This window comes from Somniosus microcephalus, chromosome 5, assembly GCF_052327205.1.
Source record: "Somniosus microcephalus isolate GS21.2 chromosome 5, FLI_Smic_1.0, whole genome shotgun sequence".
Classification (NCBI taxonomy): Eukaryota; Metazoa; Chordata; class Chondrichthyes; order Squaliformes; family Somniosidae; genus Somniosus; species Somniosus microcephalus.
Genome location: NC_140991.1, coordinates 180703881 through 180729558, shown reverse-complemented (window position 1 = coordinate 180729558; position 25678 = coordinate 180703881). Strand labels below are relative to the sequence as shown.

Genomic DNA, 25678 nt, shown 5'->3' with positions numbered 1-25678 from the left:
ATAGCAGCAAAATTTAAACGGGTGTCTCCTCGTCTACCCGCACATAATGCTCCCTCCATTCTCCTCTGTTCTCATACTTCTGGAAATGTTTGTCCCTCTTACAATGTACAAAGAGTAAATAAATCACAATAAAAATCTGACATACTATGAGGATGCGGGAGGCTATCCTAATCCATGAAGGGACTTCTATATTAGCGAACAGGTCCTACCACTGTGGGGTCACTATATCTAATATGTCTGCCCCTATTTCTAATGTCTTCTGCTCCAGCGTGTAAAAATGTTTCTGTGAAACGGTAACGGCTTTTAGTATCTTGGTGAGGTGTTCAGGGAGAGGGGGAATGATGTAGCCAAAATGTGCAACGAATCATTGCAGATCGGTGAAATTTTCCTTGACAGTGCGGTGAACAGTGGAAGATTCAGGAATAGGGACAATTCGCTCTTGGGCCACTTGAACTTCTGCCTTGGGATTGAAGCAGAAACTGCTGTCACTGACCGGACACCAGCCGTGCTGTCCATTTTGGTAGTGGGGCGCTGCAGTGGTGACACACTATGTCCCACCTCCTATATATGCCACCTGCAGGGGCACATGGCTTTGTGCCATTGCCTCCATGGTGCAATTTATAGGCTTCGCGCCAGCAGTTCTGAACCCGCACTGTGGTTTCGAATAGGCATTCAGGTGCTGGGGACACAGGATGATGTGTGCTCCCCGGCTCTGGCACCCCGAGAGGTCCGTACCCGTCATTGCATGCTCCCATCGAATGACATAAGGTGGGACCGCTGTGTAGCGAATGTGTGCACCCCCTTGAATGACTCCAATGTTCTCCACCCTGTATACCGGGGCAGGTTTAGCTGTCTTTCCCATAACCGGCATTCTTACCACTATACCCATAATGGTGTGATTAGACCGCCCACAGTCCACTGGGACTGGGTAGGCCTCTGAAGCTAGTCTGAGCTGGCACAGACTTAATGCGTTCTCAAAAGGGTGGAGGGCTGCGAGGTGCTTATTGCTGATCCAGGAGGGGACCAAACCTTGTTTTAAATCCTCCAGATTACTGCGGCCCTCGCCCAATAACCACGCCCCATACAGCACGCACGCCTCGTTCTGCGCAGTCTGATCTGATGCATTCCGATCCTTTCTGATGAGAGCATTTACCGTTTTAGCGTGTTTCTCCAGCTCAGCTATGATTTCTTTTAAGTGTGGTGTCATGGCCTGGTCCTCATGTAACTCAGAACCCACGACCTTATTCTCATCCGTCAGTATCTTTCTTAACCGCGCTTTTAAGCCATTGATCTGGGTCTGCAGCTCCACGTCATCCAGAGTGTTGATGACGGAAGACCCTGTGTTAAAGGCGGTAAAAATATCATTGACTGTACCCCTTCTTTGTCTCCCTACCCTGTCCAAGACCTCATGTGGTGTGGTGTACAATCCGGCTCTTTCGACATCGGCAAAGTCGAACTCATAAAATTGTCTGAACATACTTGTTAACAGGACCTGGTACAATTGCTCCGTTTCCTTGGGGCACCACTCTGGCAATCGCACCTCGGTGAGGTTTAAAATCACCGAGGCCACTGCGTAGTGCACCCCTTGGTACAGCACCTGACCTGTGGGTACCAATACCAGTCCGTTCCCGGGTCCCTTGGTAGTGGCGGGGCACCCTTCCTTGCGGGCTTTGGCTACCGGAATCGTGGGCAGGGGCTTGCGGGGGCGGGTGATGAGCTCAGTGGCATTCACCAGGATCGGAAAGTATGGGACTCCGCACGCCCACGTGCTGACGTCCCACCTCATCCCTTTCCCAGCATCCTGCCACTGTCTCTGGAAAAAGATGGAGATGCCTGTGGGGCAGATGCGTTCTGAACCCCACATGCAGATGTAAATCCCCTCATCTGGTTCCCACCACTTGTCCCAACAGACACTCAATCCCCCATGAGTCCCCGTAATAGTCCGATGGGTATTGTTACCCAGTCGCTCCCACTCGACCGTGGAGTTTTTCATGGTCTTACTCAGCTTCCGAAGCCACCACCATCTGTCCAAAAGAACATGTCCGTTGCATACTAAACAAATCTTCCTCCCGACGGTTACGCTGACTCTGGGCGCGATGATCCTCACACTGGAACACATTAGAGAAGTCTCTCCATATGCAAACCCGGACTGGCCGGAGTATTCCATAGAGTTCGACCCCAGCCATCCTGGCCACCTCCCTTCGTGGAAGTAGGTGGCTGTTTCCTCAACGTCCCATTCACCTTTCCCATCAGTCGCGATGGGGGCTGTGTCCCCGGAGCATCCATACACGATGGAGTCCTTGGTGTAGACCCGATAGGCCAAGCTACACCCGATCACCACGAACACGATGAGAATCCTCTCCATGGTACCTTTGGTTCCTGCAACAGATTAAACGATACAGCCAGGCTCCCGAGAGATTCTGGCCTAGGCGAAGGCAGGATCGAGTCTTTCGACCTCGATCCAAAACAAACACACACGCTGGGCAGATTCCAAAACTATTTCTTATGACACCCATCACCTTAAAAATTTACACACCTTATACTTAACCAAGCTTAAACTTAACTAAACTTATGTACAGCGCTGCCTGTCCCCGGGCGGCCTGCCTAATCCCTGTTCGGACTGCAGCTCACCGCTCCCTGTGGCGGGGCCGGACTGACCTGTAGCTTGAGTCCCCCGCAGCCTTTTGCTGCCAATTGGGGACTGCGTCTTTCTAGGGATTTCCCAAGTCAGTGTCTGCTGAAGTAGGGGGAATCGGGCCAGAGCTTTATTGGCTGAGGCGTCCGAGACGACCTGCGAGAGGGTACTTCAGGCGAGGCTCCCTTTGCGAGTGGACCTTTGGTTGGGACTTTAGCCCTCACAGCCCGTGGCTTCTCCACGACTGTCGGCTTCGGCTCCCTTCCCTCAGACTCCGCCCCTTTGGGATTTAGGTCTGTGGCAGACGACTCCTCCCTACCTGTCCCTACAGGTGGAGAATCTCCGCCCCCAAGTTCTACCTCCCCTAAGCTTGAGCCGAGGGCGGGACCTCCGTCCTCCGACTCCACCTCCTCCAGAATCGTGTCGGGGCGGGGCCTAGCTGTTCGGTCTCCCCCCTAACTGTGCTCGGGTCAGGGGGAGGGCCTTGGTTTTCGGGCTCTTCCCCGTCCGAGTCCCAGGCCAATGGGGAAACCTCCCAGGTGGACGGGATAGCTCCTCCCCTCAAGCAGGCTGCGGCGCCAGCCTCTGTGGTCTGTGACTTTTTGCACGCCTCAGGCTGAGGATTTTTACCCTCAGACCTGGCTTCGGTTGTCAGCTCTTTTGCACCCGGCTTAAATAGTTTGCACTGATTTACGTGAAACCATTTAGTGCGCCGGGGCAACTTCACTGCGTAGGTGGTGGGGACCGGTGGGTCTTGCGCCGATTCCCGTCTAGCCTTGTCTATGGCTCTCTCTCCAGCGCGGATGGTCAGACCCAGGAATTTTACTTCCTGCTGGCCGATCCGTGCCTTCTTTGGGTTCACCTTGGAACCCTTTCTGCCTTTCTTACCCGTACTCGCTCCCCAGAGACAGTGATTTCTAAGATCCACGAGGATCCCGTGTTCTACTAAGAAATCGGACCCAAGGATCCCTTTTCCACCCTCCACCTCCCACTTCATCAGTACACACTTCCACGTGGTGCGGAGTGGTCCTAAATGAATGGAGAGGGGGATGGAGAATGCGCCAGCCTGTTCTTTGCCGATGAAGCCCGACAGAATATATGGAACCCCGGTGGACAGAGGCGAGGTGGTAGGGTTAGCCGTGTGAATCATGGTGCACGATGCCCCCGTATCCAACAGATAGGTCCACATAGAAACATAGAAACATAGAAGATAGGAGCAGGAGTAGGCCATTCGGCCCTTCGAGCCTGCTCCGCCATTCAATGAGAACATGGCTGATCATCCAAATTCAGTACTCTGTCCCTGCCTTCTCCCCATATCCCTTGACCCCTTTAGCCTCAAGAAATATATCCAACTCTTTCTTGAATATATTTAATGAACTGGCCTCCACCGCCCTCTGTGGTAGAGAATTCCACAGGTTCACCACTCTCTGGGTGAAGAAATTCCTCCTCATTTCAGTCCTAAATGGCTTACCACTTATCCTTAGACTATGACCCCTGGTTCTGGACTCCCCGGCCATCAGAAACATCCTTCCTGCACCTAGTCTGTCCAGGCCTGACAGAATTTTATAGGTTTCGATGAGATCTCTACCTCCATCTCCACGAGGGGTCGCCTCCATAAATCATATCACAACGAACACAGGTAAACGGGCTGTGCTGGCTCTAGTCATTGGGGTGAAGCGGTCGGGGCCGCTGGAACAACGGGACCGGTGGTGACTGCTATCTTCCCCTGTGAGATCATAAGAGACCGCATTGTCTCTAAAATTGATTCTATCGCAGCGGGATCCATAGCTGCACCGGCTCCTCTCTCCGGGACAGGGGCTGCGGCTTGGACCTGGACTCGTGCTGGGGCAGCGGTCTGGGCTTGGGCTTGGGCTGGGGGAGATTTTCCCTTATTATCCTTCCACGGATTTTTACAGTCCCTGCGCCAATATCCATCCTTCCCACACCCGTAGCAATTGAGCTTGGCCTGGGGAGGGCAATTCCCCTCCTGATGCCACTTCTTTTTACTTGGGGCTGCGGGTTTTGCCTCATGCACTTTTCCCTTCGAGGTAGGTGCCTTCTGACTCCTGCAATTCTTATACGCAATGGTGAGCTGTCAGAGCACTGTCTCCTCTGTGGTACCGGGACCTTGGGGGTCAAACCAAGATTTGGCTTGGGCCTGTATCTGCGGTAAGCTGTTGGCAACCAGGTAGTGGAGCCAATGAACCCGCTGGACATCGTTCATTGCGGCCCGTTCAGTCATGCCCGGACAGCTGCGCCGATACACTGGCCACAGCCTTTCTGCGAAAACCCGTGGGGGCTCTCCAGTTAGCTGCATAGTCCCTTCCACACGGAGGAACGGGGTGCCATCGTCCACTCCCATAACCTCCAGGACCTTGTCCTGGAGTTCCTCATACCCTTTCTGCCCCCTCTTACACCCGTCTGAGAGGCACTGAAGGATTGTGCTATCCAGGGAGAATAGCAACATCTTAGCCTGTTCTGGACCATCGCAGTCATTGATGGCGGCTGTCTGCTCTATCTCCCTGAAATGGACTGAGGGATCTCCCTTCTCGGAGAGTTTTGGGAGGTGGCTCACCATCGCTCTGATTTGTTGGGCACTGTGGGGCAGTATGAGATGGTTCTGGAGGGGCCCGTCATCGCCATTTGCAGCGGCGGGAGCATACCTCTGGTGCCGAGCAGGAAACATCGGTGCCGGCTCCGGCTTCACTACCGGGGGTTGTTCTTCCTCCTGTTCTACCTCAGCTTCCTCCTCTTCTACCACCCCCCCTTCGGGCCAAACCTCACTATAGCTCGGCGGTGCTGAGGGTTCAGTGGCTGGTGCCACAACTACTTCACATGGAATCGGTCTTGTGGATTCCTTTAGGAAATCTATGTGACTTGCCTTTGGGCTTACGAGGCATACCATGCCTTTTGCCTTAGCCAGGGCCATTCTTAGGTTTTCTACCGCCTCCTGGCAGGGGCCGCAGCCTGCGCTTTCAAACCCCTGCTCGGTGGCCACCTTGTAAGCTGCCTTAACCTCCATTACTTTCTCCTCCTGCGCTCTTAGCTGTTGTGCCAGGCGGGCGCTTTTCTCCCGTACTCTCGCTTCATGAATCTTTGCCTCAGTAACCTGGCATTCCAGGTACTCTACTTTAGCCTGATGTTGGCTGGCTACAGTTTGGCATTCCTGATTCAGCGCGTGAAGCGTTGCAATCAGCTTTTCCCCAACCATGGCCTTTTTCTCTATTTCTGATGCCTGGCTTTTGATCCTGGCTGCCTGCGCTGCAATGACTCTGTCCAAAATCTGGACTTGTCTTTTGTAGCACATCAGCCACACTGCCTTCTCTACTGACTTTTTATGTTCTTTACTCTCTGTCCACCTGATGACTGCGTCTACCGGGTGCTCATCCAGTAAGAGATCGGAAATCCACTGCTTAGTGAGATTTACCTTACCAAAAACATAATCCGCTATCCTCTCATCCATAACATTTCGTCCATTTAAACCTGGGTCTAATAGATTGCAATCCTGCTGCCAGTGTCCTGCCGCGGTCGCCATTTTCTGTAAGGGGTTTTCTCTTGCTAGGTCTCTCTCTCTGGGGAGACCTCTCTCTTTTTTGCACAGTAATTTACCGAGTGGTTCGACCCACTCACCCCTTAGGTTCTGTACACTGGAATTTGAGGCAGGAACTACAATGCAGTGAATAATCTGTAGACCAAGTTTAATGAAACAAAGTGAAATTTTATTGCATAAAGGAAAAATTGAATGTAAGCCAATGAGGTACATGGGAGGGAAAAACAAATCATAATACAGTACTAACCAATATATCCACAGGCATATTATACTTTACAAGGTTCACCATGAAATAGGGAAACACACAGAACATTGAGGGACAACAACTCATTGTTAATTATCCCCTAAAATGCCTACCCCCTAAACCTAGCTAGATTAGATTATGAGGGGCCAGAAACACGCTCACCAGTCCCAGTTAGAAAAGTCTTCAAAACGTCTCCGATCCCAATCGTCTACTGAATCATCTTCTTCTTCTGAGTCTGAACGGCCTCTCTACCGAACCCGAACTCCTAACCGAACTGCACCTTCTTCGGACCCCCGAACGATCTCTCGAAAATGATCTCTCTCAATGCTCTTCTTGCTCTTCCGCACTGCTCTCTCTCTGAACTCAAACTCCTAATGGCTACCCCAGGTCTCCAGTTATACTTCTCATGGAGGCCCTTATCTCCCGTCTCTTATGTTCATTAATAAATAGACATTCTTATTATGAACACAGCTAGCTTTTGCTAGACACTTTTATTGAGCACATGTGGACTAGGTACAGTATCTGTAGAGGCTTCCATCTTGACTGCTGCCTTGTGGGTAGCCTAGTGCCTCATGGGTAATGTAGTCTTAATATACATACAGCTGGGTAGTGTAGTCTTATACATACAGCTATATACAGCTCTACGGCTCCACCTAGTGTCCACTATAGAATGACATGTTATTGCTCATTACATCCCCCTTTCTTTGAGGTTTAACAAAATCAATATCAATCAACTTTCAAGAAAACAGTAAAGATAATATCAGTAACACTTTTGTTAGTGCTCTATAAACATAAACATTTTCAAAACAGTCAACACATTTTCAAAGCTTTACATTGTACTCAAAGATTAAGTCTATCAGGCTTTTTTACTTCACGTGTGGATCTTCTCAACACGGGTAAGTCTGATGTGTCTTCATGAGATTGTTCTGGCGGTGAATGACAAGATGCAGTTGCGGCACTGTCATCAATCTGCTCTTGTATAGATCGAGGTCTCCTTGCGATCTTTGATTGGAGAGGGTTTCAGTGTTTCCTTCACTCTTCATGCCATAACTCTCAATGTAGTCAATGCACTCTCGAAAAACTGCTGGCAGCTGGATCCCATCATACAGCATAGTCCTCTCAGCAGCTTCGGCTAATGGAACACCAAAGATTGGCCTGAGGGAAGAAGGAGTATCCACCGGAACTGCTTCCTGCTCTGGTGCAGGCTTCTTCTTTTTCTTTTTCTCTTTCCACTGCTTAACAACATCTGCTGCGGTTATATCTTTGGACTTTTTCTCCTTGTGTTTTTCCTCTTTGTGCTTTTCTTCCTTTGGCTTCTCTTTGACCTTAAAGTCTTTTTCTTTCTTCTTGGAGAAACTAGGCTTTTTGAAGACATGGATACCCTTTGGCCTTTACATCCTTGATGGGCTCTCTGCTTCATCACCTGAGTCATCTGGTCTGCTTATGGCACAGTTTATACAGTAGACTCTCTTGACCAGTTCTAAGTCTTCACAAGCTTTGTCATCTAGTATCGAATCAAGTCTTTCAGCCACAACAGAAAACATGAGATGATGCACTTTGTCTTTGACTGTCACTTTAAGCCTGCATACACCTAAGCTATCTATTTTCTGTCCATTATAGCTCTTCAGTAGTACTGACTTTTTCTGTATTTTGGGCTTTTCTTTCATATTTTTTATGTCACTCATACTGATTAAGTTTGCTTTTGCCCCAGTGTCCAGTTTCAATGTAACTAATGCTCCATTTATCTGCAGTGGGATCATCCATTTGTCCACTTTTACTGCATTGACTTTATGTTCAGCATTGTCCATTTCTGAGGGCTGCACATTTTCTGTATCTTTTTTGATGTTGTCACATGACACCATTCCTACAAAAAATGTCTCACTTAAATCAGTGTCCTCAATCACATTAACTTGTTGCCCATTCTTAGTTTTTACTTTTGAAAAGCATTGTTTGGCAAAGTGATTCTTTCCATTACACTTTGTGCACATTTTTCCAAATGCTGGGCATTATCTTAACTGGTGTTTGTAACCACAGCATTTACAATTAAAAATTTCATCCTCCGATTGCTTTTCATTTCTGTTCTGCCCACATTTCTTCCCCTTGTAGGACACAGCACCGACAGCAGCATTATCACTCATTACAATCGCATCATTATTGATTTCACTGAAAGTGTTCACGTGCTTTCGAGCTAGCTCGCTGGCTTGGCATATTTTCACCGCATTTTCCAAATTTAGTTCGGTTTCTCTCAACAGACGTTCCCTGACTTTTTTATCATGAATACCAAACACAATCTGGTCACGAATCATGGATGCTTTGAGCTCAGAGAAATTACATGTCTGTGCTTTCAGTTTCAGATCAGTTATAAAGCTATCAAAAGTCTCATTTTGTTGCTGTGTCCGAGAACGGAAGATGTATCTTTCATACGTCTCATTCTTTTTGGGAGAGCAATGTGCATCAATTTTTTTTAGCACATCTTCTAATTTTTCTCTGTTCTCCTCTGGATTAAATACAAATGTATTAAATACCTCTATCGCCTGTGGGCCTGCAAAAGTAAGCAGCAACGCTATCTTCCTTGCGTCTGGCTTCGTACCGAATCCGATGGCTGCAATGTAGAGTTTGAATTGTTGTTTAAAAATCCGCCAATTGTAGTCGACATTTCCCTCAAGATTCAAACGCTCTGGTGGCTTCAAATTCTCCATGTCGCTTTTCACAATTTTCAGCAGATCTTCACCATCCTGGTACCATCTTATGTTCATTAATAAATAGACATTGTTATTATGAACACAGCTAGCTTTTGCTAGACACTTTTATTGAGCACATGTGGACTAGGTACAGTATCTGTAGAGGCTTCCATCTTGACTGCTGCCTTGTGGGTAGCCTAGTGCCTCATGGGTAATGTAGTCTTAATATACATACAGCTGGGTAGTGTAGTCTTATACATACAGCTATATACAGCTCTACGGCTCCACCTAGTGTCCACTATAGAATGACATGTTATTGATCATTACACCGTCATATCAAGGTTAGTCTTTGTTTAAATTTTGGCGGGCTTGTAGCACAGAGGGGTAGTCATTGTGTTTAAAGTACTTTTGGGATGGCTGGTAACTGCCATCTCTGGTCTGGAATGACCTTGTATTGTCTTTAATGGGTCTTGATGTCCCCCTTTGAATTTGAAGCTGTTTCCCTTTGGCTGGGTAAACATTTTGATGGCCTTTATCTACAGGCTGATCTGATTGGATCTGCATCCAATCCATATGTATGGGGTTCTGTCTGGTTTTGCATTCTCCAAAATTGCATTCCAGAACTTACTGTGGGCTGAATCCACAAAAGCTGTCTGTGGGCTGCAGGAACCATTTAAAAATGTCCCAAAAAGCTGGTCATGGGGTCTGGCAGCCATTTTGTGTGCCCCTTTTTCTGGGCTTCTTTTAAAACAGTCTTTAAAAATTAAGGCCTTTTCTGCCAATAGACCCTTATAGGACAATGTTCAATTTTGCGAATGCTACAGATACCAGAGGCTGTTAGTACCCAGAGGACTGTATCTTAGCTTGAGCAATCATCTTCAGAACTACAGAGCATGATGAATGGTCAGGATAACATTTTATAAAGTAAATTAACCCACCAGGAAATTGGGTGACAAACAAAATTAACTATTTCAGGTAAAATGTAGTTTTTGCAAATCAGTTGTAATTCAGTTGTAATTACACAAGCCATTGTTTAACATGGCTTTCTGATTTATGTATAGATGATCAATGCATGCAATTAGTGGTACAAATATCCACTAGAGTGACCTCTCAATAAATTATTAAGTGGCTCAAAATACTCTAATGCCCTGTAATATCAAAATCCAATAAAAGATTACGCTTATGAAAAAGTAATATTTGACAGATTTTTAAATTGTGTTTAAAAATGGAAGCTGTTCTTATTCCTCATTTATACTACAGCAAGTACTGCAGTGCTGGCTACGTTTCTATATCAGTGGGGAGGTGGGCAAGGTTATTCTGCTTGCCCACATCACCGCTGAGCAGAGGAACCAGAGTTCCATGCACGTGGCTCCCAGTCTCCCACTGGTTTCTCTTGATGCAAAAGAGATGAAGTGATAGTCAGCTCTATTGAGCCATTAAAAATTGAATGGTTGTATAGTGGACTGATCAATGTTTAAAACTTTGCGCTATAGTTAATGTGAGGCAATAGCGTGTCAGTGTCACATAGCCGACAACAAGCGTGCAATATAACTGGGACATAAATTATATCTCTCAACAACTGTTGAAACTGGAAAAGTCCCCCCCAGAGCTTGGCTAGAATGGGAATACTTTGTTTCTGTGTCCCAAATTATGGTTGTTTACATCAACACAATACAACACCTGGAAAATTGTATTATTTTTATGCTTGGAATGAAGATGTCATAAATGCATAAAATCTTAAAATAGCTAAAATCATTATCTGAGGTTTATGAAAGTTGTTTCTAAAACAACATGGAATTAAAAAGAAAATCAACATTTTTTTTAGTCAGTGCTCCTTAGAATATTTGTTAGCTGACTGAAATGCACGTTAGCTGATGAAGAGGAACATTATCATATTAAAAACTTACAACCAACGTTGATGGAAATTAGAATGGAGCCAATACCTCGGCCTTATTTATATTTGCCACTAGACCTTATTGTTCACAGAACCCAATTTATTTGTGATTAGTGGCAAGCTTTTCACAAATGGACTCCTACTTTACGGATTGGAATCTGCTCCCTTGCCATTTGAAGTGTGTAGCCAACAATCCCTTATATGAAAACATTATTGCTTTAAGCATTGTGGAGTCTGAGGAAATGTTTGTTCATCAAAGCTATATGTTATTGCTAACCAGTTTAAAAAGAGTAAATTAACACAAAAGTGTTTCTGAACTTTTGCCTTTAGGATGAGGAAAAAAGAGTCGTAGTTGATATCCTTCTCTGTGCTCCAAGCAGAGAGCAAAGCATCTTATACTGTTCCAAACTAAATAAACAGAATGAAATTAAGAATTAATAGATTTTCCACTTTTTTTATTTTTTCAGTTCAGAGCAAAGATCAGCAGAGGAGAAAATAGTTCCATGTGATGAAATCCTCCAAATTCAGGCTCTTGCTCTCTTATCAGCAACGGTAAAAAAACATTTCTTATTAATTCAGAAGCTAACTGTGAAACACTCCCCCTTCAGTATGGGTTTCCCAGAGGTCCTGCCAAATTTTAGGGCAGGACCTATTTAACATTTTTTGTATGGATTTTTCGGCCGCAGCCAGTCAGATTGAAAGGCTTGCTGGCTGTCGAGCGGGAATGCAGCTGGGGAGCAGAGCAGACATAAGTCAGACATCGCGGGGTGGGGGGTGGTGGGGGGCATTACGATGGCCATCAGGGGGCGTTGGTCATCAGAGGAGGAGTTGGAGATCGGAGAGGGAGTTGGAGATCGGAGAGGGAGTTGGAGATCGGAGAGGGAGTTGGAGATCGGAGAGGGAGTTGGAGATCGGGGGTCCTATCACAGGGTGGGGGGGAAGCAGTCCTGCTCCTCTTGGCCCACAAGCAGCGCTGTAAAGGTACTTACCTGATGGATCCGACCTTTCTCGCCTTGCTTCAGCTGCCGGGTTTCCTGAGGTCTGGAAAACCCGACCTCCAGGCGATAAAAGTAAAACTCTTGTTAAAGTGGGAGCATGCAGCCTCATTAAAATATTTAAATTATGGACCCGCCTCCTGAGAGCAGGTTAGTCACTCACCCCCAACCCGCCTCCGATAAAATGGGCGCCTTGGGGCTGGGTTGAGGTCCGGTTCCAGTTTTTGAATTTTTAACCCACCCCGCCTACCCCACCCATCCTGGGGGTTTAGAATTACCTTCTGAGTGTCTGCAAGGCATTTGACCTTGGATGGTATTTGACCATGGAGGGATGTCATTGCCAAATCCAATCCAGTTTACATTTGACACCCATACACTGGGAATTTCCAGGAGGAGTCACTGGATAGTGATCAGGACTGGGAACTCCAGCTGGGTTTTCTCCTCTCTAGCTGGATCGGTTGTAGCTCCTTGATTCCTGCTGTTGCTGAGATGAGCTAATTCAACAACTTTCTGGCCAGCATGACTTACTGCTACACCTGGTGAGGTCCTTACCTACTAGTGCAGCAGTTCTCAATCTTTATTATACCAGGACGTCATTGGTGAAATCAAAAAACATTGTGACCATTTACTCTGGAACCATAAGTGTCCATGACAAACCAATTACAAAAGCAAAATACTGCGGATGCTGGAAATCTGAAATAAAAACAGAAAATGCTGGAAATACTCAGCAGGTCAGGCAGCATCTGTGGAGAGAAACAGAGTTATCGTTTCAGGTCGATGACCCTTTGTCTCTCCCTTTACTGAGCCACTCTTTCACCCCTTCACAAAGGCACTCTCTCTCTCTCTCTCTCTCTCTCTATCCTCTTCACAGAGACACCGTCACACCTTTTCACAGCAAGACTCCACCCCTTCCTCCCAGAGGTACTTCTCCCTTTTAACTGACTGGTTGTCACAATCACGCAGTGATATGGGGTGCGGGGGATGGGTGGGAGGATGGTAGGGATGTTGCAAACTACAGGTTAAAAACTGCTGCACTAGGTCATAAGGATACCCATTGTCCTTTGTTCAATAGATTTGGCCCTGAATTCCTCGGACTTTATTACGCTGCACTGTCGTAACTTCCCTAGAAGTGCAGTAAAACTCAGTAAATGGGGTTTCCTCCGCACGTCCGGTGAAGTTATGGTGGTGCAGCAGCAGAAAGTCCAAGGAAATTCAGGGCCACGTCTATGATGCTTGTGGTAAAACAGTGTGAACTGCCGCTTATAATCCACATTCAAAATAGCAGGCCTGATTAGTAACGAGAGAGCTTCTCTCTATTATAGCGAAAATAATACTTGTATTTATGAAGTGGCTTATCATGTTGAAATACCTCAAAATGCTTTGCACTATAAACTACTGTTGATGAGTAAGCAAACATTCAATTTATTCAGGGTGAAAAACTGTAAATGCAGTCACTAGACTTAAACCGTTTCTGCCAGATAAGAGTTTGCAGTGTAGAATCCTAATTGCACTATTTGAAGCTTTATTTTCACAGCAACAATTTAAAAGTTAACATTTGGCCCTCAGGTGCTTGGTGTGCAGCTTCCACAGCTCCCTGATGGCTTATTGCTGTATACACCAGTGTCAGGACTCTGCTGTAATAAAATTACACTTTTCTTTTGCAATTTGACTAAAAATATCTTTTGGGGTTAATGAGAATTTTTTGATTCCATTTTTAAGAATTCAATTATTCTTCAGTTTCTTCTGCTGCAGAATATGTTTACAAAAGCACGACAGCTTGTTGATCTGAGCCAGTCACCACTCTCATGTTGTTATGTTCCTTGTTTGGACAATAGGTGAAAAAGGAGCTGGTTGCTGCTATTGCTTCAAAAGCAGAAACATCACGTGAGTAACTCTATCCCATTCCCACCCACACACTTTCCGTCAGGAGTGTTGACACAATGTAGAAGGTTATCGTACAACTGATACTACATCCTGTGAAGGACAAAGGATTGACCTCATAGCTGTAACACCCAGTTGGGACTTCCTACCAAACTGGGCCTATATAATAGCTGCATCATGCTTTAAACCAGCTGCTTCCTTAAAAATAATTCCAAGTTTATTTTATGCAAAAGGTCAAAATTAAATATATATAACTCTCAACTGCACATATAATAACCAGATGGAGAGATAAAAAGGAAAAAAAACTAAATGTTGGAAACTGAAATAGAAACCAAATATGCTGGAAACTCTGCGCTCCTCCAATTCTGGCCTCTTGCAAATCTCCGATTTCCTTCGCCTCAACATTGGCGGCCGTGTCTTCAGCTGCCTAGGCCTTAAACTCTGGGATTTCCTGCCTAAACCTCTTAGCCTCTCTAACACTCTCCTCCTTTAAGACGCTCCTTAAAACCTACTTCTTTGACCAAGCTTTTGGTCACCTGTCCTAATATCTCCTCATGTGCTCGGTGTCAAATTTTGTTTTATAACACCCCTGTGAAGCACCTTGGGACATTTTATTATGTTAAAAGTGCTATATAAATGCAAGTTGCTGTTGTTGTTATTGAAATGCATAGCAAGTCTGTCAGCATCAGGAAAGAGAAAAAATGGACTAACAATTCAGGTGTAAACCAGGATCTAGGCAATGGCCTAGAAATTGGGTTTTGGCTTAGCCAGGGCTTTAGCGCCGGAAGTTAGTGCCGGCGCTAAGTCCCCTGCGCGCGCCAAAAATTCAGTGGCGCCGCGCCCAAACGGCTGCCGGCGCTACTGAAGGGTCTTTGCGGCGGTACATCGGCGCTAACTGCCGTTTCGCGCCGCAATTCCGGCGCTGCGGCACCCGATGCGGTGCGGCAGGCTGGGGACGTGCAGGCCTCCTCCTCCCGTTAAGGAGGAGCTGCCTGCACCCGGCCGCGGCCCGCGCAAATCAGCTTAAAAATGAGCCCGGCACCTCGGACAAGTGCCGGGCTTGCATCTGTTCCGGGGGGGGGGGGGGAGAAGTCCGGGGAGGGAGCTGCGGGCAGGCGGCCGGCGGGAAAGTGGCCGGCCGCCGCGGGGCCTTTAATGCGCCGGCGCAAACTGGAGTAAGGCACCTCTGCCAGAACGTTGCTTGCGGCTGCCACGGGCGAGGCGGCCGCAACTCAATTTCGGAGTTCGGGCGGGTTACCACGGCAACCGGGACGCTGCGCACACCGATGACGTCATCGGTGCCGGCGCAGCGCTACCGGTGCAACGCCGATTTAGGGCCCCAGGGAATTTTTTAACTGGCCATAACTCTGGCGCTAGTCCCTCTAGCGCCTCAAATGCGGCGCTAAGGCTACTCAATTTCTAGGCCAATGTCTTTTTACACCAATGAGATTCATGAAAATTAGGGATTGAACTCGGGTGTTGTCTGTACAGCTACCTTCCCTCACAATCACCCTCCTCCCCAGTCAACCCATCCTGGTTCCTTTTAACGACTTACCTGAGGGCTGCTGTGTCCTCTTCTCTGCCGAACAGCCTGGGAACTCCATCGCCTCCGAGTCACACACCATCCTGTTTTGGACATATATCGCTGTACCTTCATTGATGCTATGTCAAAATCCTGGAACTCCCTACCTAATAGCACTGTGGGACAATGTCCCCCCCCCCCCCAATTTTTTTTGGGTGCATAGCCCCTTTAAGGGGCTGCACGGCCTATTCTTAGTTTTGCGCATGCGCAAAATTTTACATTGGAAAAGCCTGCACCGGACCAGCAGAGACCTGCACAGCTTAGGGGAACATTGCTGCGGGAGTGCCTTCACCACATGGACTGCAGCGGTTCAAGAAGACCCACCACCACCTTCTCAAGGGCAACTAGGGTTGGCCACTAAATGGTGGCCTTGCCAGCGATGCCAATAATATATATATATAGAAAACATTTTGTATAGAATTTGGTGAAAAAAGACATTGATGTTGACTGAAGGAGAATATGCAACACATTTTGAACATCTCTCCTATGGGTGGAATGCGTGATTGACATTGTGGGCAGCTTTCAGAAAGGAATGTAAAGTGGTTCAAATATTTCCTGTGCTTTTCCTAATTATAAAATATCTTGTGATACAATGCTTACTCAGGCAATGATAAACTTATGGATTTCTTTTCAGCGTGTGGGGAAGAGAACAGATGTGGCATCAAGCAAGTTGATTTGAAAGACTCTGCGAACAATGTCAAGAAAAATAAGGTACATTTGCTGCATAGCAATGAGATGCTTGATCTTTATCAAACAGAAAATAAATGCAGCATATGCCACCATGTGCTGCTAACTTGAACAGTGACCACCAAGTCTAATTCGTTATATTGAATGTTGCGTGGGAAGTGACATCTGCTGTTCTGTGGCATTTTAAAGGAGGGTTCTATCTTCATGAAAAAGTCCTTGGCAACTCTTTATCTCTGGAGTGAAGAAAAGCCAATAACTATGTCTATCATTTCCATTAAGATCTCTGATGGCTGACATGTAAACACCAGGCAGTTATACTCCTCCAGTTCCTGTCGACAGTGAATAAGTTTGCATGTGCTACAAATTTCGGGCCTATACTAGATATGCTTTTGGCTTTTCATGTAAGTAATAAGGGGGGAAAATTTGGGTTGCTTTGCGCCTCCCGTTAGCACCCCCAGGGAGGGAGGCCTGCAATATGTGCCGATGCGCTGTTGCACGTAGCTCTGCGATATTCACTTGTAGTGCCCCAGGAAGGAGGGGGAGCGCTTCCAGTAGCGCCCCACCTCCTGCTTGGGGTGCTACCACTGAATTTACGGCACAGGGGCGATAACTTTTTCGAGGTGCTAAAAGTAGCACCCCGGTGAAGTTAGCGCCCCGAATGGGGCGCCAGCGACTTTTTCCTCCAAGGAATTTACTTTGTCTGATCAGCTTTTGAAGAAGAAAAAAGAAAGATTTGCATTTCTATAGTGCCTTTCACGACCTCAGGACATCACAAATTGTTTTACAGCCAATAAAGTACTTTTGAAGTGTCGTCACTGTTGTAATGTAGGAAACGCGGCAGCCAATTGTGCACAGCAAGCTCCCACAAACAGCAATGTGATAATGACCAGAATTTTTTTTTTGTTATGTTGATTCAGGGATAAATATTAGCCAGGACACTAGGGATAACTCTCCTGTAATAACAACAGAAAATGCTGGAAAAACTCAGCAGGTCAGGCAACATCCGTGGAGAGAAATTTGAGTTGACGTTTCGGGTTGGACCCTTCTTCAAAACTGGAAAGAAAAGAAACTAGATCGGAGGCAGGGCTGCGATCGGACAAAAGAATAAAAGAAACAAAAGAAGTAAAAGAGATTAGAAGCTAGACGAGATGGTAATAGGCTGGGATTAGGTGTAAAGTGTACTGGCAGGGCAAAAGATAGCTGCCAGGTGTGAGAGAGAAACAAAAGGAAAGGGGGGGGGGGGTGGAAAAGGAGTGGAACAATTACAAGAGAAAATGAAATGGGGGCCGAGCTTATGATCTGAAATTGTTGAACTCGATATTGAGTCCGGAAGGCTGCAGACTGCCTAATCGGAAGATGAGGTGCTGTTCCTCGAGTTTACGTTGAGCTTCCGTGGAACAATACAAGAGGCCAAGGACGGTGAGGTCCGAGTGGGAATGGAGCGGTGAATTAAAATGACAGGCGACCGGAAGCTCGGGGTCACCCTTACGGACTGAACGGAGGTGTTCCGCAAAGCGGTCACCCAATCTGCGTTTGGTCTCCCCAATGTAGAGGAGACCGCATCGTGAGCAGCGAATACAGTATACTAGATTGCGAGAAGTACAAGTAAATCGCTGTTTCACCTGGAAGGGGTGTTTGGGGCCCTGGACAGTGGGAAGGGGGGAGGTATAGGGGCAGGTGTTACATCTCCTCCGCTTGCACGGGAAGGTGCCAGGCGAAGTGGAAGGGCTGTTTGGGGTGATAGAGGAGTGGACTAGGGTGTCTCGGAGGGAGCGGTCCCTGCGGAATGCTGAAAGGGGAGGGGAGGGGAAGATACGTTTGGTGGTGGGATCACTTTGGAGGTAGCGGAAATGCCGGAGGATGATCCGTTGAATGTGGAGGCTGGTGGGGTGAAAGGTGAGGACAAGGGGAACCCTATCGTGGTTCCAGGAGGGAGGGGCAGGGGTGAGGGCAGAAGTGCGGGAGATAGAACTGACACGGTCGAGGGCAGTGTCAACCACAGTAGAGGGGAATCCTCGGTTGCGGAAAAAGGAAGACATGTCTGAAGCACTGGTGTGGAAGGTGGCGTCGTCGGAGCAGATACGGCGGAGGCGGAGAAACTGGGAGAATGGAATAGAGTCCTTACAGGAAGCGGGGTGGGAGGAAGTGTAGTCCAGGTAGCTGTGGGAGTCAGTGGGCTTGTAGTAAATATTGGTCAATAACCTATCCCCAGAGATGGAGACGGAGAAGTCGAGGAAGGGAAGGGAAGAGTCCGAGATGGACCATGTGAAGGTGAGGGAAGGGTGGAAATTGGAGGCAAAGTGAATGAAATTGTCAAGTTCGGGGCGAGAGCAGGAAACGGCACCGATACAGTCATCAATGTATCGGAAAAAGAGGTGAGGGAGGGGACCCGAGTAGGACTGGAACAAAGATTCTTCCACATAGCCCACGAAAAGGCAGGCATAGCTGGGACCCATGCGGGTACCCATGGCAACACCTTTGATTTGGAGGAAATGAGTGGAGTTAAAGGAGAAGTTGTTCAATGTGAGAACAAGTTCAGCCAGGCGGAGGAGGGTCGTGGTGGATGGGGACTGGTCGGGCCTCTGTTCAAGGAAGAAGCGGAGCGCCCTCAGGCCATCTGGGTGGGGGATGGAGGTGTAGAGGGATTGTATGTCCATGGTGAAAAGGAAGCGGTTGGGGCCAGGAAACTGGAAACTGTTAAAGTGGCGGAGGGCGTCCGAAGAGTCGCGGATGTAGGTGGGAAGAAACTGGACAAGGGGAGAAAAGATAGAGTCAAGATAGGAAGAGATAAGTTCTGTAGGGCAAGAACAGGCTGAAACGATGGGTCTACCAGGGCAGTCCTGTTTGTGGATCTTGGAAAGGAGGTAGAAGCGGGCTGTGCGGGGTTGGGGAACTATGAGGTTGGTGGCAGCGGGGGGAAGATCTCCAGAGGAGATGAGGTCAGTGACAGTCTTGGAAACGGTGGTTTGATGTTCGGTAGTGGGGTCATGGTCCAGGTGGAGGTAGGAGGAGGTGTCGGAGAGTTGGCGTTCAGCTTCCGCTAGGTAGAGGTCAGTACGCCAAACAACAACAGCACCACCCTTGTCAGCGGGTTTAATGACAATGTCAGGGTTGGATCTAAGAGAATGGAGTGCTGCAAGTTCAGAGGGAGGTAGGTTGGAGTGAGTGAGGGGAAGCAGAGAAATGGAGACGGCCGATGTCGCGGCGGCAGTTAGCGATGAAAAGATCTAGAGAGGGTAAGAGGCCAGGGGGAGGGGTCCAGGTAGAACGGGAATTCTGCAAGCGGGAGAAAGGGTCAGTTGTGCGGGGGGAAGACTCCTGGCCAGTGAAGTGGGCACGGAGACGAAGGCGGCGGAAAAAGAGCTCAACATCGTGCCGAGCTCGAAATTCATTGAGGTGGGGGCGTAAGGGGATGAAGCTCAGGCCTTTGCTGAGGACTGATCGTTCAGGGTCAGAGAGTGGAAGGTCAGAGGGGATAGTGAAAGCGCGGCAGGGGGTGGGATTGGGAGAAGGGGGGTCAGAGGAAAGTGAAGGGGAAGAAGGTTCCGGAGGGGCGTTGGTGTCCAAGAGTTGATGAAGCTTGCGATCCTTGACATCGGAAAGGAAGAAGAAAAGTTTTTTGTTGAAGCGTCGGATGAGTCGAAGGATGAAATGGAGCTGTGGACCCGGACAGCTTTGAGATAGAGTGCGCCGGTGTTGCTGAAGAGAGAAGTCGAGTGTGTTCATGTGGCGCCGCATGGCGTTGAGCGTGGATCTCAGGATGCGGCGAGAGCAGTAGTTCGAGGAACGATGAATATCTTGGAGATATTTGTAATCCTGGGTGGATCCGAAGCACGAAGGGTGGAAGTTTAGTTGGAATCCACGTGGAGTAAGTCGGAACCGGAGACAGTTGCTGCGGAAAATGATGTGGCTGTGAAACCGAGTCTTGGCAGATACCTGATCAAACACGAGAAGGGAAACTGAAAGTAATGAAGATGAACAAGGTTGAAGAGCCAAACGGAGATCCCGTCGAAGAGAAGAGCAGAACTTCTTCAAGGTGGGCATTCCTAGAAGAGGTGTGGCAGTGAACCAAACACTAGTACGATAGCAAAATACTGCAGATGTTGGAAATCCGAAATAACAACAGAAAATGCTGGAAAAACTCAGCAGGTCAGGCAACGTCCGTGGAGAGAAATTTGAGTTGACGTTTCGGGTTGGACCCTTCTTCAAAACTGGAAAGAAAAGAAACTAGATCGGAGGCAGGGCTGCGATCGGACAAAAGAATAAAAGAAACAAAAGAAGTAAAAGAGATTAGAAGCTAGACGAGATGGTAATAGGCTGGGATTAGGTGTAAAGTGTACTGGCAGGGCAAAAGATAGCTGCCAGGTGTGAGAGAGAAACAAAAGGAAAAGGGGGGGGGTGGAAAAGGAGTGGAACAATTACAAGAGAAAATGAAATGGGGGCCGAGCTTATGATCTGAAATTGTTGAACTCGATATTGAGTCCGGAAGGCTGCAGACTGCCTAATCGGAAGATGAGGTGCTGTTCCTCGAGTTTACGTTGAGCTTCCGTGGAACAATACAAGAGGCCAAGGACGGTGAGGAATGGAGCGGTGAATTAAAATGACAGGCGACCGGAAGCTCGGGGTCACCCTTACGGACTGAACGGAGGTGTTCCGCAAAGCGGTCACCCAATCTGCGTTTGGTCTCCCCAATGTAGAGAACTCTCCTGTTCTTTTTCGGAATAGTGCCATGGGCTAATGAGTTGCCAGCAGACATATAGCTAAAGGGATCCAGGTCTAGCCATTTGGAGTGACTGCCAGACTGGTCACAGGTGCAGCAGGGAAGGCCATGGACTGCAGCAGAATTTCACTGCTTTATGCAACTCTGGAGGCTTAGGTGGGACTGCTATTTGCTCGGATCACCATTCCAGCTTAGCTGTTTAGATTGAGATTAGGCATAGTCGATAAGATGATGGGTAGTCCTGGTGCACATGTTTACATATTGAGGTTATATAGTATTGAGTAGTGTAGGTAGTGTGGTCGTGCTCTAGCTAGTGTGAGGCATGTGGATTAACTTGGTAGTGAGAAGACAGTCTGTAGTGTGGCATTCTGTCACTAACAAAATCCCAGTTATTTAGAGTACAACTTCTACCTCCACCTCTTATTGTTGTTCGTTTAGCCAAACAATATTAATGGCTTGCAAACATGAGCTCATCCTCCCCTTCCCCCGGCACCCTGCCCCCCGCCCCCCACCCCTCCGTCATATTTTACACAGTAAAAGTTAGCTAAATATTTAATTCCATTGTTTTAAAATCAGTCATTGCTCTGGGTTAAATGCAGGTGATGATCAGTATTGAAATAGCTTCAAAGAAATGTGTTTAGTGCACTCCCAAATTTATGGTGGTAGAAATTAATCTGGGCCCATTCTCACAGAACGCACCCCAACTGAGAGTCCAAGACCAGCCCGGAATATGGCTTTGTTAAGCTTTTACACAAAAGCTGCCAGCAAATTTCGCGCCGCCACAGGCAGTTCGTGCAGTGCATTTGAAAAGCATGATTGTTGGGTCAATTGCCTTGCCAGCAGCGGCCCGAAGGTATATCCTGGGAGGGGATTGAAGTGGCAATGGGGGTTGGTGGGGGGGGGGTTTGCAATTGCCATGAGCATGAAGTTGTGGAGCACTCGTGCTCCTACCGGCTCCACAGGAAGTTTAAAAAAAATTTGTTTAAAATAATATGCTTTTCGTTGGTGGCCGCTGCTTAAATCCTGGCTCATCGCTGTCCAGTTTCTGTGAGAGGACTTAAAACAGGTGGTAGGCTGCTCATTTACATTTTTAAGGGGCTGTGGCCTAGCTTTTGGATAGGACCCAAAAATGGGCAGTGTTTTGGCCCAGCGCTATTTAGCTGCACCGGGTCAAAGTGATCTAGGTAGCAGGGAAAATTCATGGCAACGGAACTGTTGCTTCAGCAGCCCGATGGTCTGCTCAATGATGTTCCTGGTGGCAGCATGGCTCTCATTATATGAGTGCTGGGCACGAGTGTTGGGGTTGCGGAGTGAGCCAGGTGAAGAGCGATAGACCCTGTCTCCGAGCAGCCACACTCGGGTTTTACACGGTGGCTGAAAGATTGGTGGCACACCGGACTGACGCAGGATGAAGGCGTCATGACTGCTGCCAGTATAGCGGGCATTGACCATCAGGAAGCGCTGGGCATGGTCACACAACAACTGCACATTAAGTGAGTGGTAGCCTTTGCAGTTACGGAAGATCTCAGGATTGTTATGCTGTGCCCGCAAAGCCACGTGTGTGCAATCGATGGCGCCCTGCACCATGTGGAAGCCTACTATCCTGGCAAAGCCACATGAGTGATCTTCCTGCTTCTCTCTGCTCAGAGAGAAGAAATTGTAGTCCCTTCTCCTGGTGTAGAAAGCCTCTGGGGCCTCCGGATGCAGCAATGGACAGTGAACTGTGAGATGTTAGCTATGTCTCCTGCTGCAGATTAGAAGGATCTGCTGGCGAAGAAATTGAGAGCCATGGTGACCTTGAGGGCTACTGGGAGAGGTGTCATCGCCCTGCTCTCAGGCTGCAGGTCTGGTTGCAGGAACTGGCAGAGTTCTGTAATCACCTCCGTGGTGTAGTGGAGCCTCCTAATACACTGTTCCTCACTTAAATGGAGATAAGAGAAGTGCTCTCTGAAGACCCTAGGTGGGTAAGGCCTCCTGTTGAGAGCTCTACTGCCCTTCCTCCTCCTCCTTCTACATGCGTCTTCTCCTCTTCTTCGCTACCTCTGCTCCCTCTCCCGAAGATACTCGAGCACAAGGGGGACTGCCAGTGGAGCCCCCATGACTGTGAGCAGAAGCCTTTAAATAAGAATGAAGGCGTTCTCCACTTTCCCCAACTCTCCCTGTCACCTTAGGAAGTTTATATGTTCCACAGAGCCATTCAAACTGAAGAAACATGTCAGCTGCAAGTTGTTGCTGATGATCCCTTTTAAATAATGCTTTTGGAGCCTCCTTCCTACTTGTGAACACTTGGTCAGCTGGTCGCATTTAACACAGGCTGGTAAGTGGTGCGGCGCACTCCAAAATGGCAGATCGGGCATCAGGTGAGCTTTACACAATCACTGACGTCATAATCTGCATAATGCTAGTGAGTGTGGACATAGGCAGTGCTGCCGCCCAGCTGAAAATGGCTGCCACCTCGGGAACCACCAGCAGCGGGCAGAAGTGCGATGGCCACCATTTTTTTCCTGAAATGGGCCTTAACGGCCAGCGCTAATACTATGAATTTACAGGCCCTTGTGACTGTTTTAGGCGGCTTCCAAGGATGCCTGAAAAATGGCCTGACCCAATTTTGGATTGGATGTTTTATATGCGTCCTTGGGGTGCAAGACTTTGGTCCCCAAAATTGTGCCTCATTGCTCCTGTAAAACAGACGCAACAAAGTCCAGTTTCTATCTCATATTTTCAACTGGTCCCAAATATTTATTTCAGTGCAAGTCAGAAATAATGGGACCTATAATGTGATTTCTATTTCCTGGATGTGTTCCTGTTATTTGTAAACAAATCTTAATGCATGTACAGATGAGATAGAAACATCCCTTCTCACAGCCCTATACATACACTCACACCAGACTAGAAACATCCCTTCCCACAGCCCTATACATACACTCACACCAGACTAGAAACATCCCTTCCCACAGCCCTATACATACACTCACACCAGAGCGATCAGAATGACATGTGAGGAGGAAATGTCAGGACCACCATAATTTTGACAATAAACAGTAATCAAGCTGAAGCAGTCTCTCCAGTTCGAGTGTGACTACTCAATTTTATTAATCACTTACTTTCATATCCCTAATAATATATGAACTGTGATTTGGATAGAATCCTCCTTTAAGAGGATTGTTTAGGCTTTTGTCTCCAACTGTGCATTTTCTTGCCATGTTTATTTATGACACTCAAGTAGGTTCTTAAGTGAAGAATTGATGTTCATTATTCCATGTTTCCTGTATCATCAGCAGTCTAATAACAGCGCAACTTGATGAATCCGGTTGTGCTTGGAGCTGAAATGGCCCCATGAATTTAACACACTGGAGATTTTTCATATTTATTGTTCACTTGTATTTCATTCCTGTTTTCAGATACAACTCGCCCTGTCTTGGCTAAGGTCAGACAGGCAAGCTCTCTGCTAATGCTGCTCATCAAAGTGTCTCTACAAAACATTCAGTAGGAGCAGTCTGTTGATTCTCCCTTTGTCCCTCTAGGTTAGCACCGAGCCTCCAATTGGTGCCTCACTTAGTGGATTTTTAACTGGCAGCTAGTACCTTCTCGAGAGCAGCGTGAGGCAGCTCACATGCAGAATAACCAGTGTAGTGTATGTACCCGTCTACCTTTAAGAGAACTATTGTATGTAACCGTTCACCTTTAAGAGAACTATTTTAGGTGTGGCACTACTTTGTTTGGCTTCTGTATACGGTAATACCGACGGTGACCACACCAGTATATAAGTGTTGTGCCAGGAGTTATTGGGCAGATTCGCCCCGACCTTCGAATAGTAAAGTCCTGTTTTAAGTTACTCTTGGAGTCTGTGTATTAATTAACTAAACAACCCACAGACTTTACAGTGGCGACGAGTCCGATCGTACCCTGCGGCAACAATAATTCCGAAGCAGTTAACGAGCGTCGAGAAGAGGCAACCGCCCTCGTCATTCTGCTGGAAAAAAAACTCGAGGCTGCAGAACTAGAAAGGAGGAAGAATTTAGAGACAGAGACTTCCATCAGCAACAGGCACTGACTGTCCCTTCTGCCACGGTGAGGAGTGAGCCGATCAGCACGAGAAGCAAGGCGGCCACGGTGACTGTGAGTAAGGGAAAGTAAAAAGAATAACCGGAGGATAAGGGCGGTGCACTCGACCACGGTCGAGGGGGAAAGGAGCCGGACAGAAGTCGGGCCCAGAGGCGCTGAGACTGGGGCAGCGTGGAGCAAGGAAGCCGTGGTACAGACAGGCTGGGGGACGCAACGGCATCGTGAGACAGCTAGACCGCGACCGGCGAAAAAGGCCGGGCAGCGACCGAAGCCACGAAGCGCTGCGACCGGGAACGTAGGTGCGGGAAGAGATAAACTCAGCCGCAGCCGGGGAGGGAAGCACCGGACTGCGAGAGGGCTGGGAGGCGCGATTGGGAGCCAAGCGAGCGGGAGAGGCAGAGCCGACCAAGGGAGACTGAGCGAGAGCCAGTCCAGCGGCTGAAACTGTTCTCCGTAAACGAGGTGTACCCAGCGCCGGTAGAGCCGAGCGAGCGGGAGAGAGACAGAGCCCGAGCAAGGGGAACTGAGCGAGAGCCAGCCCAGCGGCTGAAACTGTTTGCCGTCAACGGGGTGTACCCAGCGCCGGTTGCCCTGCCGAGAAAAGGGAAAGCACTGAAGCCGACGCGCAGGCTGTGAACCTGAAAGCCAGCGGCCGTCGCCCATGGCGAAAGTGTACCCCTCCCGCCAGGGAAGAAACGCGGGAAGCCGCCATTAGGCGGGGAAGAAGACAGAAGCGGGAAACCG

At 48.0% G+C, this 25678-nt stretch overlaps 1 protein-coding gene across 1 annotated transcript in view; it reads left to right on the top strand.

Annotated features, from left to right (window-relative positions):
* LOC147117458 (rap guanine nucleotide exchange factor 5-like) overlaps positions 1-17374 on the top strand; it is a 124147-nt gene extending 106773 nt beyond the window's left edge. The window contains exons 6-8 of the mRNA XM_085988453.1: positions 11472-11556; positions 13835-13883; positions 16097-17374. Coding sequence (XP_085844579.1) covers positions 11472-11556; positions 13835-13883; positions 16097-16260 — 298 coding nt within the window. The 3' untranslated portion in view covers positions 16261-17374. The remainder of the gene's footprint in view (positions 1-11471; positions 11557-13834; positions 13884-16096) is intronic.
* The last annotated feature ends 8304 nt before the right edge of the window (positions 17375-25678 follow it).